Below are 21,364 nucleotides of genomic sequence, written 5' to 3'. Positions count from 1 at the left end.
TGGTTTAGGGCGATGGAGGTTTCCTTGTCGTAGGGATAGGGCAGACTTGTATGTTGAAAGAAGACTTCCATTAAATTTATAAATAATTAGATTATAACATATATGATGCACAAAATAATTTTATTTATTTAATATAAATATATATTAGTTTTTTTAAAATTTTATATTCAAATCTTTAAAATTCATAACATATATAAAATTTATATATATCAACTTCTCATTCAAAAATAAATTTTTAAAAAACAGTAAAAAAATTATGTCTTTCCCTTGAATTTTTTTTTACAATAATATTTATACACATGTGAGATTATATTAAATAAAAATAAATTATGTCTTTCTTAAAAATATATATATTACTAACTGAAAAATTAAATAATATAAGAAGTATTAACATACTTTTATTTTAGTAATCTTGATTAAATTATTATGCAAAATATTAAAATGTTAGAAAATATATGAATGAAGATAAAATGAATTGAAAAAAAAATATTTTTCATAAGAATGAAATTGTAATAATAATAATAAAATATATCTTGAAAAAAGTTATAAACAAAAAAAAAAATAATAGTAATAGAATATTCCTTGAAAAAAATTACTGAAAAATTTAAAAAAAAGATATATAACACATTACATTTGTAGTATAATAATTTTTTAGTGGCAATTAAGATTAAACTATTATTTTTTAAATTAATTTTTTTAAAATTTAAAATGAATATAATAAGTGATAAAGATAATATTAAATTTTTTATATTTATTTGAAATATAAATTTGATAATTATAGTTTAAATGGATTTAATCGTTTTGATGATATTATTATTTAAAATTTTATGATGAAAATTTTTTGAATTTTCAAAATCTTACATAAAGTTGCTTCAATTTTTAATGTCTAACGTAAATTTTTAAAATTTTTTTTTTTTTAAATCAAGATAAAAAAAAAGATTGTTGAATGATTTTGATAAACTTAATTTTTGTAATTTTTAAATATGTTTAAAAGATTTTGATAATTAAATAATTTTTTAAATAAGGTTATTTGGTAAACAACTAAAATTATTTGTTAAAAAAATTAAATCCATATTTTGTATTTTAAATTTTAAAAAATATATCTCTAAATTGATTTGATTTTCAATTATAATTTTAATAATTTGAATATTTAAATAAATTTAAAATTATCTAATTTGTAATTAAAAGAAACTATCTTATTCTTTTAAAAAATTATCTTATGTGTCATTTAAGAGAATTATCTACATAAATATTCATGTGACAAATTTGTTTATGTATGTTGTTATATTATATATATATATATATATATTAGATTTATCAAATGAATTGTTGACAGCCACACTCAAATCTAATTATTATCAAGTATTTGAATTTTATTAACTCAACCATTTGATTAGCACTATTTTTAATGATGTTAATTTTATCTATGTATAATAAGAAATTTGATTTTTTACTCCGATAAAGATGGGATGGGTTTTACATTGTAGAGATGTAAATATGTATGATTTCAAATTTTTATTATGTATGAAGATGGAAACATATAATATAGCATTGTTAATACCTGTATCCTATATATATATATATTTAGTAAATATATTTTTTATTAAATAATATAATTATTATTTTAGATTAAATAAAATTAATATATTTTTATTGAAAATATATATTAATATTTATATTTATAAAAAAATTTACCTAAATATATAAAATAAAAATAAAATATTTTAAAAAATATATTTTTATTTTTATTTTTTAAAAAATTATAAGTATGAAGATTATATGTACCCATTAAATATCAACAAAATAAGAATAAATTTATAATACTCATTAAATATAAATATCATAATAGATATGATACAAAAATTCAAAAATAAAAATAAAAAAAATACTCTATCCACTTCACATCTTAACCATTGATATTTCTATTTTCTACCTATTTCAACCTTTACACACTATACAAAGACAAAAATCTGAGTCCTCCCTACTATGTGTCCTATATATTTCCAAGGTCTAATAGCTTCTTTTAAGTTTGCCACTTAAAATTACTTTCCTTTAATATCTCTCTTCTTTTTGCCAGAAAATTATGGCCTCCCATGGAAACATTACTGTAAGCACCTCTCCCAAAGGCAGCAGCGTCTCTGAAGCAGCTGTGGCAGCCAATTCACCAAAAGCCGGCCAATGTTTATGCTCACCAACGACTCACCAGGGCTCGTTCCGATGCAGATTCCATCGGTCAAGCTCATCAGCCTGGATCAAGCGATCCAAATCCATGCCTGCCAACAGTAGTTCTGTGGCTTCTCTTTCTCCCAAGTCTGTGGAATCTACATAAAGAAAGGGAGCAAAACTAGATCTCCTCCATGTTCTGATAACAATCTCCCCTGTATGCTGGATTTCATGTATTTGCTCGGGGTGTGACTATAAATATGTCCAACTATCTAAAATTAAACAACTAATTAGTAAGAGCTTTGCTTCTCTTGATTGTTATCTGGTAAAGCTCTCTCTTATCCTGCAGGCTACTGTAAATCTTGTATTAATCCAGCACTTGTCAATTTTCATGAAAGAATACCAGCATGAATAAATATGCAATCAATCTTCAAACAAAATCATGACTAGTTTCGATATTGTTAATTTTATCTTTGCACTGACCTTGTTTCTAAGTTTCCCTTTACCTTCTTCTATCCCATGGTTGAGTTTTTAACCAAACCTGACTATGTAATTTGATAAAGGTTATTTGTGTCTTTTACAAAGAAAGATAGCCATACTTGATAATCAAATTTTAAATTTAATTTGTTAGATATAATATGAATCAATTGAATTAAATATTTGATGCTTTAACTGCCAAATGCTTCGACATGTTCAAAGGTGAAACATATCTTTTCGTAATATGCCAACTTTATATCATGGTTTCCAGCTATGAAGTTATATATGTTCCTTTCAACTGCAGTTTAAAGAACATTCAAAAGAAATTAAAATCTGTCCCAATCCATTGATGATCAGATGCCTATGCAATTTGGCCCCAATTGTTGATTTTTTCACTTAAAAGATAAGAGATCTTTGTCCACAAAACAGTGCCGATTTACTTTATTTAGGCTATGTTACATGTTAGTTTTTGTTTTGTCAAATTTTGATTATTGCCTCTCAATTTTTTATGGACCGCAATGGTTTGAGATGAGTTTTGAATGGTCTGCAATGGTTTTTGTCAAATTAAGTTTGAAATTCGATTCGGATGATTTGAAAGATCAAGAAAAGCATCATCTATTTTATCCAATTCTTTTATAGCAACGGCGAAATTCATCTGCAATTTCTTCATTTATCTCGAAGTTATGATATTTGTTGTAGAAAAAAAAAATTATTGATTGTTACATCAACGTGCCTTGTATATTACTCTTTCTCTTAAAAAAAGTTGTCTCTTTCTGAATGATCTGTAACCTAATTGCACATGGATTCAAAGTCGTAATAACATTAATTAATTAATGAGACTACCTTATCCAATGTTTTTTCGATTGTCTAGTCTTTCCTTTTCTATTTTGTGAATAAATGATGGAATTATTGAAATTAGTCCCCTCATCACCAACAAAACATCTTCAATGATTTTATTTAAGATGTCATGGCCGCATGGATTGTTCTCCTGTTAAATGTTTAGAAAAACAGACATAAATTCATTAAAAAAAAACATAAAGTTGAATTATATTTAGTACTCTTTCTAAGGTGTGAGACACCTGGATTATATGATTTTTACTATATTTAAAAATAAGAGTAAACACATAATTGGATGATTTTAAACAAACATTAATTTGATTAATAAAAATTAAAATCATACTAAATTTAAATAAATGAATTAGATGAAACATCTAACTTTCTTGTCATGTCAACAAATTGATTTCAAGCCTTTTTATTTCAAGTCTTTGCTATTCAAAGTCTAGAAAATTCCTGTTTATTTCCCTTCAATAAAAAGTTGAAAAAAAAATTCAAGCCAATTGTTCTTTCATTCGATCCATCACTGTCATGCTTTTGCATCGGTAATTTCTTCGTCTTATTTTTTTTTTTAAGGTCAAGTTGTATTAATTATATCTCTAATTTAGTTTAATGATAGAATTAGTATCTCTATTTAAATTGAATTTTTATATATCAATTAATTATTAAATTTACTCAAATTATTAATAATTTAAAAGTTTTATATCAAAATTGATAATATGATATTTGACACTTTTGACATAACATTTTTTTACTTATCTAGCTTTTAATTTTGTTAATGTATCAAACTTTTTATGATAATATAATAAAAATTGTCACATCAACATTTTTTCAAGCTAAATTTTTTCAAGTTATACAATATATTTTGTACTTTTATTAAAATATAAAATTAATCCATTTACCTAATTGTGTTTAATTGAATCCACATACATTAATTAATTATCAAATTTATAGTTTAAACCTAAGATAAGTACAAAAAAAAATCATTTTCAGTGCAAATAAATTGAGTCGCAAGCAAATCGGTTAGATAATTCTTGACCTTAATCATGGTTTTTTTTTTTTTTTTTGCATTTAGATAATTTTTTTAGACATTTGAATTATTAATTGGATTTTAATTTAATAAATTACATTTTAGTTTCAAATTGGATTTTAAATCCAACATAAATCAGATTATTCATTTATTTTCTTTATCCTTCTTTTATTTATTTCTTTTGATTTCTCTTCTTTTATTTATTTTTTTATTTTCAATATTTTTAAATTTTGAAAAATAAAAATATATAAAAATAAAAAATGATAAAAAAAATTAAAAAAATGATAAAAAAAAAAAAAACCAGATCAAGAAACCCAAATAAACCCAGCAAATCATGGCACACAATCAATAATAGAAGCAATCATCAAGATAACACAATGGGATTGACGGTTGATTTCTAGGTATTAGTGGCTTTTGGGTTTTTGACATAAAATTTTTCGGTCGTTAAAATTTTCAATTATTGGATTTAAGAAAGCCCATTGGAATTTAGGTTTGTTTAATTTTTCAAGGGGACTTATAAAGAGAAACAAAAGAGAGAAAATGGGGAATAAATTATGAAAAATAATTTTTTTAAAAATTTTTATAACATGTTGAAATGATGATGTTATTTTGGAAGGAAGGTTTGGTGCAACCTGCACGTTGACTCACGCACTAATCTGATTATGACCGAATTCTTTTACATTGAAAATGATTTTCTCGTAATTATTTTAGATCAAACATTAAATTCAACAATTAATCAATATATAAAGATCCAATTGAACATATTAAAGTAGAATGATTAATTTCATATTTGATTTTTTTTATAATTATTTTAGATCAAATCTTAAATTCGATAATTAATTAATATATAAAAATCTAATTGAACACATTAAAATAAAATGATTAATTTTACATTTGATAAAGTACATGGATAGATCATATAATTTGAAAAAAATTAACTTGAAAAAATGCTAATGTAACAAAAAATTTTATCACATCATTATTTTATTATCATGTCATCATAAAAAATTTTGACACATGAACAAATTCAACGATCACGTAAATAAAAATATCACATTAAAAAAATAAAAGTTTCGTCATCAATTTTAATAAAAAAACTTAAACTGTTAACAAATTGGTTAAGTTTGATAATTAATTGATATATAAAGGTCTAAGTAAACACATTAAAATAAAAAAAATATTATTTTACTATTTGACCAAAATGCAAAAACAATACAATTTCATCTTTTTATAAAGAAGCTGTAGCTCAGGTATAAAAAATAAATAAAATTTAAATATTATCAATAAACTAAACTAAATCTCAAATTTCTCATCTTCTTATTCAACATTGCTCTTACCAATATCTTAAAAGCCCAATGCAAGGCAAAATAAGACTTGTCCAAACACAAAAAATAACATATAAAAGAATCATTAGTTTTAATTTAGTGTATGATCTTAAAATTTTAAAAAAATGATAACAGTAGTGTGCTAGTAAAGAAACGAATTATTAATTGATTTATACTTATTAAAAAATTGGGGAAAAAACCCTACTAATACCAGTTAAATATTTAAAATTTAAAGTTTGTTTTTGCTAAATTTAAAAAGAAACAAAAAAATTTTCTACCATAAAATTTCCATACCAAAAATTGGAAAAATATCTTGGCTCCATCTGGCGTGTAACCCTTAATAAATATAAAACGACAACCTGTAACCCTTAACAAATATAAAACGACAATCTGGTACACCAAAGAAGCGTCCACCTCTTACTTTTGGCCTCATCGAATGTAAACCCTCTACCAAAAAAACACGACAGAAGGTCCAAAATCGACCACCAGAGCAAAAATGTCGAAACGGGACTTGCGAGACTCTTCCGTGCCGTACACACTTCTCCATCCAAACCCTAATCAACAAAACGTCATAGTGTTACCTGTCTATTACCACCGTCCTAACCCAATCAACTGTTGTATCCGCCGTTGCCTCACTTTCACCGGCATCGTCCTTCTCCTCTCAACCGCTGTATTCTTCCTCTACCCTTCCGATCCAACTCTCCAACTCGCCCGACTTCAACTCAACCACGTGGAAGTGATCTCGTCGCCCAAACTCACTCTAGACCTCTCTTTTTCTTTGACCATCAGGGTCCGTAACAGGGACTTCTTCTCTTTGGACTATGAAAAGCTTGATGTTTCGGTTGGGTATAGAGGGAGGGAGCTTGGGGTGGTGAGTTCAGAAGGAGGGCGGGTGAGAGCCCGAGGGAGCTCGTACGTGAACGCCACGCTAGATTTGGATGGGTTTGAGGTTGTTCACGATGTGATTTATTTGATCGCGGATTTGGCTAGAGGGGTTATTCCCTTTGATACTAATACTAAGGTTGATGGAGTTCTTGGTCTTTTCTTCTTTAATATCCCCCTCAAGGTGAGCCCTTTATAAAGAAAGTAATATTTTTTATTGGTTTTGTTGAATTTGATTCTGCATTTATCTTGATGGTTTATTTGTTTTGAAGAGTATAATCTTGTGATGATTTTTTTTTAGCACTTGGGTTTTATGCTTTTATCAACCCCCAAAAAAGAACTGAAGTCCCATGAGAGGTTGAGTAAAACCATGATCAGGGGACATACCATAAGGTTATTTCTTGCTATACCATAAGCAGGGGAAAGATTTTTCTTTGGTTGCTGTTATGCTCTCGATTCAGTCACATTTTACTAACACATGTAGAGTGTGCTTGCTACTGCACTACACTGTGGGTGGGGATGAGATGTCAACTTTCTTTCATTTTTATTGACTTGGTTTTTGGATGTAGTGTCTTTTATTTGAATGGATTGGTGCTGTTTTGAACTCAAGAAAGTTGTCTTACAGTAAACTCATATCTCTAGAAAAGAGCAATAATGATTTGCTGCAAGAAACTGAAGCAGAGATAAATCCTTGAATTGTAGTTGATTGCATAGATGGTTAGTAAAATAAATAGGAACATGACACAATCAAGTGAGATATTTCCATTCCCAATGGCTTTAGTCAGTCGGTAAATATTAAAAAGAATTGAATGGCTGTTGTACTTGACTTTAGAGCTATGTGACTAAAGGCATATCACGATTATGGAGTGTTTAAAATCTAGGTTAACATAATTTGATGTTTGTTTTGGTAAAAAGAGACGAAGAGACCTCTGAAATTCTTGTATTTAATTCCTTGAGTTTAAGCATAAATGTATAATGGCACTTTTATTTTGATAAACGAGCAGAGATTCTTTAAATTAAAAACTTTTCCTTTTCTTTTCTTTAGGAAGGGAGGTTCTGTAGGTTGGTGATTGAGATGGCTAATTCCTGACAGCTAAGCTATGGAGATGTGTGAAGGTCTTGAAACTGTTTGAGATGGAGAACTAAGTTCAATAATTTAATGAGCTCTCATGCTATAAGTAGAGAATTTTTTATGTGCTAAAGTCACAAAGCAAGCCCATGATTTGGCCCAAATTGTTAGGATATTGTACACAAGTTGGTTGATTAGTTGACTGAAAGTAATACTAAGGATTAAAGCTTCAATTTTCCCAATCCTTTTCTGTTATTGGTGCCTATTCTATGATTCATTAGCATCAGTCTATGCAATTATATCTACAACAGCACAATCCTGACCATCAGAACTTTGGATAAGCTTATTGAAAATCGTTTCATATGTGTAATGCATATGAAACTTTTCTATGCCTTGAGCATTTAGTTGAAAGTAGAAAGTTAGTAGTTAGCAGCCATCATTGGCAACTGTCTGCTAATGAGTGGAGAAGGTTCCTTGCCCCACCCGTCCCCTTGTTTTTCTTTTTCTGTTCTGAAGATTGTGGTTTGGTAGTTTGGTATGAGGTAGTTAATATCTGTTTATGTTCAGAATTCTTCATTCTGTGCCTTTTTATAGTTGTTTTAAATAATTCTGCTGACTGAACGAGATTGCTTTGTGCTTCAACTATGTTTGATTTATGTTTCTATGATGTTTCAGGCAGAAGTATCATGTGAGGTGTATGTAAATACAAATAACCAGACAATTGTTCGTCAGGACTGCTATGCCGAGGTGAGGAATCAATTTTTAGTTATCCCTCTTTGACTAAAGTTAATATCTAGATGTGTGAACCACATTGCAAAGATGATACTAACTAGAAGGATATATGGATTTGCTTGATAAAGTGCGTGCATAAGAGTTGTGCTAATGTACCGCCCAGACAAAATTATCACTATTCTAATTTTTGAAATTTCCTGCACATTGACATTAATTATAATTCTGGGGGTCACAGTCAATTTTAGAGAATTGTGGGCTTGATTAGATGGTTAAATTTTGCTGTTGTATCATTGGTCCACCCATTTGCGTGGTGCTGAAAGAGTTCCAAATAATTTCTTTTCTATTTTGCAAAGAGGGAAAAGAAAGGTTCAAGAGGGTTGTTCCTTCTTCTATGTCCTATTCTTTGGTTTTCTACTATCCATGTGGATTGAAACTGGTATAATATAGAATATCACGGTCTCTTCAACCCATTGTTTTCTTCCTATACCTTGCTAATACTGGTTTTAGATTGCTTCCTGCCATCGATATAAGTCTTTTTTCAATACCTGCATTCCCTTTTTTCATGTTTATATCTTACATTTATACTGATAATCCTAAAATGGGTGTGTTTTGTAGTAAAGTGGTGGACAGCTCCAATATACCAGTTTGGCCAATTGATGTAGTCGAAGCCAGTAACAGACTTGGATAGTTTGGTGATTCTGTTCTTCCTTGATTATACTGTACATGTTAATGTAAGTGATCAAACATCATAGTTCAGTTAGTTGGTGCATATAACTAGCAGTTATAAACCCATGATTGGATTAAAATGATATATTCAACTAAGGATTTTTTCTGTATCTTTCTTTATATAATGATTGTTACATGGACTTGAGTTTCTATGAGAAATGAACACCAAATTGAATTTACATAAGAGGGAGAGGAAGGACGGGGCAAGGAGGTTAAAGAAGAGAAGGTCGGGAGTTGAGGCGTAGGGCATGGGAAAAAGCAAAAATAGGGCAAGAAACCGATTTGGGAGCATTTCTATAAGTTTGCAGGATTAACCAATCAATCTTTATAAATTTTGTTTGTAAATGAGGGAAGGCCGGTTATGAATCAGTTAAAATCATTTGGTTCCTTTGTACAACTTATTTTAGACCTTGAGCTAAAACTACCGGTCATTTCTTGCTAACAAATCGACCACCCCCACACATACTCGGCATAGTGGTGCGGTCATTTCTGGCTCTGAAGAATCGACCACCCCACACGTATTCAGCATGGTGGTGCCTACAGCGAAATGACTTCGAAGGTGAACACAGACACTGCTTCATCATCGAACCAGCTCCACCAATCTCTCTAGCCGCCTCAGTTCTTGGTACATGATGGGCTGCAGCCATCATTGACGCCAGCAAAACCAACCATCTGCACTCACCGCCAGCCCCTGTTTGCCAGCGGAAGTAACTGTTGCATAGCACATTATTCCTTTCTTCTTTTTTGCCCTTCTCTCCCTTCTGTCTTCCACTCTGGGTATTAGTATGTTGCTGTATGACAGAGCTTGAAAAGCAAGGAATATGTGTTCTGGTGAGATTATATAAGCGAAGGATAGTAAGGAATAAGGAGAGGTGGGCAAGTAAAACTTCGACTGGGTTTGAGAAGCATCAGCTGTTCATTTGCCTTCTTTACCAAAACATGGCCTAATAAACCGATACTCGCCCACCATCATTCCAGTTCAAAAGCAGGTGCTGCCATGCTCTTTTATGTTAAACGTGGCAGCATCTCAAATGCTCAGTGGACAGAGCACAAAAGTTTTTTTTTTTTTTTTTTTGGGTGGCAAAGGAGCAGCTAAGGAAAAGTTGAAATCTGAGTGTGGAAATGCAAAATGAAGAGATCAGTTTTTAGTTAGACACTTTTTGAAACCTGTCCGATAAATGCTTACTTTCAGTAAAGGTGCGCATGTTTTCCCAAGGGGGATAAGGTTCAGTTGGGCAGAAGCTGAAAATTAAATCAGGTTTGGCTTTGCAGGGGTACCATATTCTGAAGTTGGGGAAAAAAAATAGGACAATGGTTGAGCTGATGCTGACGCTTTTCCTGGTCCTATCCTCGTCAAAAGTACATTTCTTATTGGATTCTAGCAAAGGACAAGACCTTTTGCCAATTTGCCATCATACTAGAGAAAAAAAAAAAGCGTGTAATTGGGTAAACTAGTACTGTCGCAAGTAGGTTCTTTTTGGCACCTTACCGAAAAAAAAAAAGATACTAGGTTGGTTTTTGACAGTAGCTTATCTAATGGACAAGGCAATCACTTCAGAAGAATTTTCAAGTTCCTTGGCCTTTCTCGGACTTGGAGGCAGTAAAATGAATCTAAAAACTCAGTTCGAAATAGCTCGAATCTCAATTTAATTTGAAAGAGCTTGAACAGGAAAAAAATGCCATAAAGTTGCAAAAGTCGAAAGACCCATTTATGTTGGCTCAACTTGTCTAGTTGCTGTCAAGCTTTGGGCCAGAAGGCCTCCATCTCGTATTAAGCTTATCAGACTAATAGAAAGAGGTTGATAATCTAGACTAAATTTTGCAGCCTGAAATTGCAAAGTCGTTTAACTTAGACCTGGTTCCAGTTTCTGGCTCGTTCATTGTAACTTATTATGGAAGAAAAATGTATAATATAATCAAACCCGGCAAGGAAAAATGATAAAGAAAAGAAGACTCGGTTTGTCTGGAGCTAAGCAATGGGATTTTGCCAGCATTATTGCTTTGCCATTTGAGACACTCTGACAGCCATTGCTGGCACCCATGGTTCACCCCAAAATAAAAATGTGTGCCAGCATAATAATAAGATGAAAATTAGAAGATTATTCAACTACCAAATCTAAGCTAATTAATAGCAAAATTAAGCATTTGGCACATATTATTGGTTATTTTTCCTACTCCTTTTTGTTGTTAATAAATACATATCCATTTTTTTCAGTATATATGTTGCATTCCATGACAACTTGGACTAACCAACACAAGTCTCTCCAGAAAAAAATTGGTCATATTAAAAAGAATGTTGCACTAAAATTAAAAAAAGTCTCTGTCGTTTTCCATCCACGTGAAACTATTCTAAATCACAGCATCATTAAAGCAAAACAACTTGTTTGACCATGTAATTTGACATGCTTGTCGGGCCCAAGCTAACAACAAAGACTGTTCTAATATAGATGACAAGATAACAATTTGTGCTTCTCTATGATTTGGAAAAGTAAAACTTTGAATTGTATATAATACAATTGTAAAGATCACCACATGCATAAATATTCTGATTTTTTTTTCCTAAAAATGAAATTAATTCGATAGTTAAGTCAATGAAACGATGGACAGTACGAAACCAAATTTGTTTCTTTAATTTCATTTTCTGAGTGGACCATAATCAGCTGCATCCACATTGTTTTTGTTATGGCAAATTTAAAAAACACACGAGTAATAGAAACAAGCCAACCTTGGTATCCAAGTCAATATTGGCGTAGCCGCCATCATCAGTTTTAGACCTCTCACTTTCCAGGGAATTTCCTACCCAAATAAACTCTCCCAACATAAATATCATCAATACCTCACAAATTCACCAGCATTTCCTTGTAAAACACCCTGTTTCTCTTCAACTGTTTATTCCAGTCTCTCCTTTTCCTGTTACAAAAAAAGAAAAAACACCCAGAAATTCTCTTTTTTTGTCTTATATCTTCAGTTGATTTTTTGGTTAATAATTATTTGAAGATGATGAGTTCAATGAGGGTGCATGTTCTTCCGGTCATTGCGTTGTTCTTTGCACTTTTGCAACTCAGTTACGGACAAAGCATGGGTTCCTCGCCTGCACCTGCTCCATCCAACGATGGTACAGCCATTGATCAAGGAATTGCTTACATTCTCCTTCTAGTTGCCCTGGCAATTACCTACCTCATCCATTGATTTTATTGACTAATTCTTTTTATTTATTTTTTCCCATGGATTCAGTGAGAGAAATTGCAGCAGTTCTGATAATTTTTTTCCCATATGTATATTGTAATTCTTATCCATAAATAAAATCAGTTAGACATGTTCATTATTATATTTTTTGTTCCTCTTGGAATAATATTTAGATTCCTATGATCAAATGGGGAGACCAAATGTTTTCTAGTTTTTGTTTCTCAGGGGCTTGGAGGAAGAACATATTAATTTGTTCCCAAGAAAAGTATTCAGTTTGGGGTGAAATTATAATCATGCAACAGTGACAGAAATTAAGGAAAAATAGAAAAAAAAATGTATAATTTTTTACAAGCAAACACCTAATTTTCCCGTTCTAAAAAATACTAATAACATCTGATTTTCCCATCTAGTAGGTGAATTACTAAATGGGGATGTGAAAAATGCATCCACGTTTGATTATCATCACTTTTTTCGAAATCAAATTTTCACTCAAAATCTAATTTGTTATTGTTTGATTCTTTAATTTGGTTAAAATTTTTTTTCATATTAAAAATTTTACAATCTTAATAATGTGAAAAAATAAAAAATTAGAAAGAATAAAAAATTCTCATCTCCTTAAAAATTTTTTAGATTTCCAAAGAAAAGTGAAAATTTTATTCTATTTTCAAACTATATAGAAGTATTATTTACCTTAAAAACGTAATAATTTTATAAATTATTTTTTATTTAATTTTTAAATTTCAATAAAAAAGATATTTTTAAGATAAAAAATAAATTTTATTAAAAATATGAAAAAATTAGTATTTAAAAATCAACAAAAATGATGCTTTTAAAACAAAAATATGATATTTGTTGAAAATATGAAAATATTTTAAAATTCTTAAATTTTAATAAAAATAACATTTTTAAGATTAAAAGCATGATTTTTGTTAAAAATAAAAAAAAATTTATATTATGATAAAATTTTATTATTACATTTATATAATGTATTATTAAGTGTATTATATTGCAATAAAACTTAAATTTTTACTTAAATAATTTAACAAAAATATTAAATGAATAATTTATATGTTAAATGAATAAAAATTTAAATAAATTATCTGTTTATTCACGTGTCACATATTATAAATATCACGTGTTATTCAAATGTCATCAAAGGCAATATAATTAAAGATTTTATTAAATAATTTTATATTTTATAATCAAACAACAAATTTTTATATTTTTTAATATTAACAAAATCTAAAAATCGCATATTCTATTTCAATACCATTTTTTTTAATCACTTTTTATTCTGAAATTTAAATATTTGTAAACCAAATGCCTCTTAATGTGAATTAATTTACCATATAAACTTTAATTTTTCAAAATATATATTAGGATTATCATGTGATTTAGTCCCTAAATTGTATGATTTTTTAACGATTTAGAATTTATAAAAAAATTAATGATTAAATATCTAAAGTTTTTTTTTAACATTTTGTCCCACTAATTTTGTTAATGTTAAACTAATGTGACTAAAAAATAATTAATAATATCATAATATGTCACACATTTTTATTAATTAATAGTTATCATGTCAATACTTTAATTAATTATGGTGTTAGTCAAAGCAAAATAATTGACAAAAAAAAATTCGAATACCAAATCTTAAATTTTTGTTTTATAAATATCAAATCATTAAAATAATATAATTAGAAAATCAAATTACATATTTAACCTATATATTTCTCAATATAATCTCAAACAAACATTATTCTTTTATCTTTTACAAATCGGGGGAAGATACGCTACTTTACCCACCCATGATCAGAAAATAGAAGCCAATCAGCGCCTTCCACGTAATTCTTACTGGCATCCTACGTAGTAAGTCGTGGGCACTCCCTCGTCCATGTCCATGCCTTTGCCTCCTTCGTTCTTTCTCTTTCTGGCTTCAAGTAACCTACCGTCATTTCTCTCTTTCCATTTAAAAAAGAAAATTTTCGATCGCATTAATTTTTTCATCAACTCTTCAATTTTTTTCATGCACCAAACTTTTTAAATCACGTGATTTGTTTGCGTCATTCGATTTCTTCTTGTAATAAAAAGGTATATATATCAAAGCCCTCCGTTTTATCTGTTTGTCTTTTGGCTTTGTTGAAACAAGAGCAATAAAAAAGAAAACCCCAGTAAAAGAGGCAAATCGGTTTGGGTATGTTTTAATGTTTTTGTTTCTTTGGTGCATTGTTTTATGGCAATCGGTTTCTGGGTATTGATTTTTTATGCTTTTTTTTATAGAAAAATGTGAATCTTTTTATTGTTAGGGGTCAGTTTTTGGATGATCGTTTGATTTGTGAGTACCCAAATTGATGTTGGTTTGATCAGGTTTTTGTTTAGAGCTGATGCTGAAATTTGTTAAAGTTTTAAATTTTCTTTTTTTGTTAAAAAAGAAATACTGACTTATAAAGTTTCAAACTATTTTCTAAAAACAGATTGTTGTTTGGTTTTTGGATGATATTTATTGTTTGTAATTGATTTAGATTCAGTTTTGGGTAATTGGATTTTGGCCTTAAGTAAAAGATCAATGGTGGTTTTCTGGTTTTTACAATGATAATCAGAGTGTAGGTTTTGCAGCTTGGATGAATCTGATATTGCACTGCATTTTTATTTGGATGATGGTCTACACTTAGTTTTTTATGTTATAAGTACGCAATTTGCCTACGGTTACTTATCAGTTTAGGTCTGGCTTCGTGATATATAATTGATGAACTAGAATTTTGAGATTGCAATAAAATTGAAATGGATTATTAATTTTATTATATGTTATGAATTCCTATTTTGTGCGATTGTTGTTTCTTATTGTTGCTAAACCTTATGGTTATCCATTTAAATAATTGTCACTTGCTTTTTGTGGGTAGCATATATTTTGGTTGGAAATTTGGAGATTTTAACTAAGGGGTGTATTGATGATTAAATAAAATATCGTGAATAATGGTTTGATAGGAGGAGGTTTCCTTTTTTGCATGGGAAAAGAATGCCAGATTTGAGAGGTGGAATTCGACGATCAAAGAGGATCAATGACAACCAGGAGAGCCCTGCTGCCTTAGTTCCATCTGCCCGGCGTGGTGCTGGTAATAACTCTTTTCAGTTTGATCTTTAAATTTTTTATGTTTTGTATCAATCCAATTTACCTGCTGTTTCCTTGTATAATATGAATCCATGATCAGCTGGTAGGGGTAGAGGTAGAGGGCGTAGAGCAATGAATCAGGATGACAATGGCAAGCTTGTTGGTCCTGGTGCCTGTGGCAGGGGTTGCCCTGGAATAAACTTTCCAGTAAGGCAGGTAGTTGAGAAAAGCGCAGAAAGATTGGTTGCTGTTGAGGAAGAAGGAAGCACAAATCCACTTCCTGAAAGGGTACTGATTTTCTCTGTTATTAATCTGCCTTCTGGGGTCACTACTTTGCTGTTGTTATACTGGAATGATAATGGATATGTCTTGTGTTAGTGGGTGGGGATGTCAAACTGTTGGAGGTAAATGACCATACAGGCCTAAGCAACCGCTTCAACTATTCCTACTTCCCTTTATCAAGAAAAGAAGAGGCACTTTCTTTCTGGTTGTGCATGATTTCATAAGTGTTGCATATGGTCAAATCTGACCACTTATACTTAAGTTTTCATCTTCAGATTTCATGTGCCAAGTCTTTTCAAGTGATTTGTACTAATGTTCCATCTGTTTCTCCTTTGACAGGTACAGCTTGGTAACTCTCCTGTGTACAAGTTAGATAGAAAGCTGGGTAAAGGGGGTTTTGGGCAGGTTTATGTTGGAAGAAGGATATCTGGTGGCACAGGGTGCAGTGGACCTGATGCCTTTGAGGTTCTATTTCACTTGCGCTCCAGTGAACCTGAACAAAATTCACTGGAAGTTCATTCTGGTGCTAATGCCATTGTCCTGCTTCATTTTGCAGGTTGCTTTGAAATTTGAGCATCGAAACGGTAAAGGATGCAGTTCTGGTCCTCCTTATGAGTGGCAAGTGTACAGGTACGGCAGATTTCATTCTTGCAGTCATTTGAAGTTCAAATTTTTATGGCCTAATTTATTTTCCTGTCTCAAAATTATCATTCAGCACTCTTAATGGTTGTTATGGAATTCCCTTGGTTCATTACAAAGGTCAACTAGGAGACTACTACATCCTTGTGAGTTCCTCAGTAAAGAATTTCAAATCAACTGTCGTATTTTGGAAAAAGGAAAAAAATGAAGAGTCTTTTTTGATGTTTCTTTGAATCTTGTGAATCTAGGTCATGGATATGCTAGGTCCAAGTTTATGGGATGTTTGGAACTCAAACAACCAAATGTACGAAACTATTATTCTCACTTTCTCCCCCTTCATTTTTCCTAAAATTATATGCTTTGAGTTTTTTGTATGTAAAACTTTGCTGCTACTATATCTTGTTTTTGCTCTTGGTATAGGCTGACAGAAGAGATGGTTGCTTGTATAGCAGTGGAGGCAATATCAATTCTTGAGCAGCTTCATCAGAAAGGGTACTTCAAAATTGTTGCATTCCATTTTTTCACTCCTTTTACTGCTTGTTGTATTTTCTCCACATCTCTTTTCTCCACTTCAGTTTTGTACATGGAGATGTTAAGCCCGAGAACTTTTTGCTTGGCCAGCCTGGGACCTCGAAAGAGAAGAACTTGTATCTAATTGATCTTGGTTTGGGTACAGCTTCTTTCCACTCCTTATATACTGGAGATGCTTTACCATTTTATGCATATATTGTGTAATGACCTATAATTCTTGATCCTTTTCAGCTTCAAGATGGAAGGAGGCAGCTTCTGGACGTCATGTTGATTATGACCAAAAGCCTGATGTGTTTAGGTAACTGACTCTAAGCAATAAGGCTGCTTCTGTTATGTTGTGAACATGAACATTTGTCAGAGAACTTCCATATTTGTTTATTTATTATTTCTGTAGATATATATGTTTAGACTTTATTAAGTAGTTAGCATACTTTTCCCAGCCTACTTGCCTGTTCTTACTTCAGACTGAAGGAAGGCAAGAATTTGAATCTTTAGATTGCCAATTTGAATTTATTATTATTTTAGGGGAACTGTACGTTATGCAAGTGTACATGCTCATTTGGGTAGGACAGGGAGTCGAAGGGATGACCTTGAGTCATTGGCTTATACACTCATATTTCTACTTAGAGGAAAGCTTCCTTGGCAAGGTTACATTGTAAGTTTATTCAACTGTTCCACCTTGTATTTCCAATTAGAACTTTGTAGCTTAATTGCTGTCTTTTGCCATTAATGTGTTGTGTTTTGCTGTATTATGGGGCTGCAGGGGGAGAACAAAGGATTTCTTGTTTGTAAGAAGAAGATGGGAACTTCTCCTGAGATGCTTTGTTACTTGTGTCCCCCTCCTTTTCAACAGTTTCTCGAGATTGTGACCAATATGAAATTTGACGAAGAACCCAATTACTCAAAGCTCATTTCCCTTTTTCATAATAGCATAGATTTCAATTCATTAATACATCCTATCCAAATTGATGGAGCTATTAAGGTTATTACCTGGCATTTTATCTTGTGTTGTGGCAGTACCTTTTCTTAAATAGATTTTTTGTTTAGAATTTGTTGGTAAATCCTTAATGCATCAGGTGGGTCAAAAAAGGGGAAGATCACTTGCTGAGTTGGAAAATGCTGAGCAGCTTAAGAAGAAAGTTCGGCTAGGTTCTCCTGCTTCTCAATGGATCTCAATCTATAATTCCAGAACTTCGATGAAGCAGAGGTAAAAATTCTCTTCAATGAAAGATATTGTATGTGTTATAAGCTGCCATTCTCTGACTGTGTCTAGCAGTGCATTTGTGTGTTTTGGCTGCTTCCTATGCTTCACATATCATTTGAATGGAATCGGGCAGTGCCCTTATGGAAATGTAACTTTTGACCTTTCTCGATGAAGGCAAAGTGAAATAGGATACAAATGCTAGAACTTTCCACTATCTAAAGTGGCAAGACGATTTTAGAACTGAATCCTATCTTCATGGAGAAACTCCATTATGTAGCCAGCTTATGGAAAACAACCCCCTTCCCTCCTAAAAAAAAAATTAAAAAAAAAAAAGATAAAGAAGAAAAAGAAAATGAAAAGTAAAAAGGTCATGAAAGCCAACCATGGCTGCTTCTTATTAGAATATGGTATCTCCTGCCATTTTTCATATTAGACTCTTCTTCGTTATCAAGAATTCACCTTACTTATTGCAGGTATCACTACAATGTTATGGATTCAAGACTCTACCATCACGTGGAGAAGGGAAAGGAAGATGGCTTGTATATTAGCTGTGTAGCATCGTCATTGAATCTGTGGGCCATTGTTATGGATGCAGGGACAGGGTTCACATCTCAGGTTTATGAGTTATCACCAATCTTTTTGCACAAGGTAGAAATAACTGTTCAGTTTTAGCTTTCAGTTGCATTATTCTGATTATCAAAGTCTGAGGAAGTTTATCCGTCTTACTGATTAAATGATCAGGAGTGGATAATGGAACAGTGGGACAAGAATTACTACATCACTTCAGTTGCCGGTGCATGCAATGGCAGTGCATTGGTTGTTATGTCAAAAGGTAATCAAAGCTTTTTTGAGATTCTTGTTTGCTTTAATTTTTCTAGTATTTATGTTCACCAGATAAATTATCCAAAAGGGTGAGTTGTTTCATAAGAGATAAGTTGGTATTTTTAGTGTGGCAAATGCATGCAAAACTGATAAGGCTGTGGGCCTGTAATTTCTGGCTACTGATGTAGTATTGATGTTCAGCTGAAGCTGAGTTCTGAGATGAGGACAAATAGACAAATTCATATGTCGTGATTATCATGTTAATCAATCAAATCTCTGTGAACTATATCCAGCAATTATGTTGTAAAAGTTCCATGCTGGTAATGCTGATATTCTTTTTCTCATTGCTACTAAAGGTACTCCCTACACACAGCAGTCCTACAAAGTTAGTGATGTATTTCCTTTCAAATGGATTAATAAGAAGTGGAAAGAAGGCTTCTCTGTGACCTCAATGGCCACTGCAGGCAGCAAATGGGGCATTGTTATGTCCCGAAATGCAGGCTATCTTAGTCAGGTAGTCCAATTCCAGTCTAATGATACTCAATCATATGATACTGCAGCATTCACTTACATCTTCTTTTACTTGTTGACTAGGTTGTTGAACTTGATTTCCTTTATCCAAGTGAGGGTATTCATAGAAGATGGGAAAAAGGATATCGGATTACATCAGCAGCAGCTACAGAGGACCAAGCTGCATTCATTCTTAGTGTACCTAAGAGAAAATCACAAGATATAATGCAAGAAACTTTGCGTACATCTGCTTTTCCTAGTACCCATGTAAAGGTAATCTAATTTTGCATGATTTTTCTTCCTTAATGGTGTATGATAGTATCTATACCACTATCTTTGGTGTTTGAAGAGGTCTTTCAGTCTTTCAGTGACGTGGGTTATATTATCTTTCGAACTGTGAAACTTGACTTGAAAACTTCTTTATGATGTCATTGCCATGCAATCTGGTGAACCTCACATAGATGTAAATCTAGTTTTAGCTCCAAATTGTCAAGTCTCAAGATTGCGTGCCGGTAGAATTTATTTTACACAATATATTTTCTTATAATTCTTGAATGCTAACTCACTAAGAAAGTAAACTCGAATTAGTTATTTGATTTATCCCACACTTGCTAATGATTCTTGCTTTTATCCATTTTGCAGGATAAATGGTTGAAAAATCTGTATATTTCATCAATTTGCTATGGGAGGACAGTGTCCTGAAGTTTGGTATTTGAAACAAGCAATTGCCGTTACAAGTTGAAGGCAGGTAAAGTATTCTGATCCAGCCTTGGGTTGTCAATCAAATATTGATGTGGTTTGAGGCCTTGAAATTAGAATGCTTAATGAGTCTTGTGAGGATTCCATTTCATTGCGGCTTAACCTTTCCTTCTGTTAATACTTGATGGGTGGAAACTAAATTTCCCTTGCATGTTATCACGATTTTGCTTTCATCCTTGTTTATCAAGCATAAATTAGATCTCGTTTGTCCATTTATTCACTCACTGCATTTGTTGTCATGCCTTGTTGTTTTCTGGATGCCCGAAGATAGATGTCTTGGATGATAACTCTTAAGATCCCTTGGTACAGTTGTTTACTATTTAGACATTATGTCATGTCTGCGGATTGATTTGCATGTTTGACATTTTAAACCTGCCTCCCTATTTTATAATGTAAACTGGTTTAAAGTTTACATTTATTATTATACTAGGGAGTTTAATCTTTGCCATTTGTTTCAGTAGATATTTTGCTTGTTGGCTGTCGCCTTGGAGGATGCTGAAAGTCTTGGTGTTGCATAGAGACACCATTTAGCATGTAGAAAGCTTCAACTGGGCAGAGTGCAAACAAAGGCTTTTTCAAACCTCCCAAGTTTGTAAAGTGCCCAAAGGATGTGGAATGTAAATCATACTTACTACCAGAGGTTTTATTATTTTTGTAGATGAAGTTGTCGGAATTTAAACTTTGATCACTAGAACTAAAACACGAGATTTGATTTTAAAATGGGCTGAAATCATCCTAAAACTTCATGTTTGTATATGTAACCACGTACAAGTTTTAAGTAACAACTTTTAGTTTTGCCCCCGCTGAAATTTAATCAGTATTCCTACTTGTAAATTTTTAAGTATATCATAACATGAAAAGTATAAAGTTACCTAAAGAAATTTGGGATAAAATGGGTTATTTTCAAAAATTAAAAATCAGAGTTTGCTTACAAGCAAGTATAGTACCAACATTAACTACACATAAATAAAAATATACGCTAAATTTGTCTTTACCAGAGTTTCCATAAATATATAAAAAAAAAAAAAAATTTATTTCAGTTAATTTACGTAATTATTTATTAAAAATGATATTCAATAAATTTGAG

General features: G+C 31.3%; 2 protein-coding genes across 15 annotated transcripts; both read left to right on the top strand.

Moving 5' to 3' along the window:
• Positions 1–6,205: 6,205 nt before the first annotated feature.
• LOC111299094 (Late embryogenesis abundant (LEA) hydroxyproline-rich glycoprotein family) lies at positions 6,206–12,566 on the top strand. Of its 4 annotated transcripts, none has more exons than XR_016329683.1 (4): positions 6,206–6,895; positions 7,757–7,827; positions 8,456–8,527; positions 9,133–12,566. XR_016329683.1 is itself a non-coding variant. In XM_022894067.2 (3 exons), the coding sequence occupies exons 1-3, from the start codon at positions 6,326–6,328 to the stop codon at positions 9,172–9,174; spliced, it is 684 nt and encodes a 227-aa protein (XP_022749802.2). In that variant the 5' UTR covers positions 6,208–6,325; the 3' UTR covers positions 9,175–12,566. The 4 variants fall into 4 exon arrangements, 2 of the variants coding, with proteins under 2 accessions (XP_022749802.2, XP_022749803.2); XR_002691245.2 differs by having other exon boundaries at positions 9,128–12,566; XM_022894067.2 differs by lacking the exon at positions 7,757–7,827 and having other exon boundaries at positions 6,208–6,895.
• A 1,787-nt stretch (positions 12,567–14,353) lies between these two features.
• LOC111299093 (casein kinase 1-like protein HD16) lies at positions 14,354–21,086 on the top strand. Of its 11 annotated transcripts, none has more exons than XM_022894062.2 (19): positions 14,354–14,512; positions 15,437–15,534; positions 15,631–15,818; positions 16,152–16,277; positions 16,369–16,442; positions 16,528–16,597; positions 16,700–16,755; positions 16,872–16,943; positions 17,027–17,121; positions 17,214–17,280; positions 17,508–17,637; positions 17,746–17,964; positions 18,059–18,189; positions 18,660–18,834; positions 18,928–19,018; positions 19,365–19,522; positions 19,603–19,791; positions 20,161–20,266; positions 20,739–21,086. In XM_022894062.2, the coding sequence occupies exons 2-18, from the start codon at positions 15,438–15,440 to the stop codon at positions 20,218–20,220; spliced, it is 1,998 nt and encodes a 665-aa protein (XP_022749797.1). In that variant the 5' UTR covers positions 14,354–14,512; position 15,437; the 3' UTR covers positions 20,221–20,266; positions 20,739–21,086. The 11 variants fall into 11 exon arrangements, with proteins under 11 accessions (XP_022749797.1, XP_089603265.1, XP_022749794.1 ...); XM_089747139.1 differs by having other exon boundaries at positions 20,736–21,086; XM_022894059.2 differs by having other exon boundaries at positions 15,407–15,534.
• Positions 21,087–21,364: the final 278 nt, after the last annotated feature.

The sequence above is a fragment of the Durio zibethinus genome, chromosome 18 (genome assembly GCF_047325235.1).
Source record: "Durio zibethinus cultivar Kanyao isolate XHJ-2024 chromosome 18, ASM4732523v1, whole genome shotgun sequence".
NCBI classification, from domain to species: Eukaryota; Viridiplantae; Streptophyta; class Magnoliopsida; order Malvales; family Malvaceae; genus Durio; species Durio zibethinus.
This window is presented reverse-complemented; position numbering and strand designations above follow the sequence as displayed.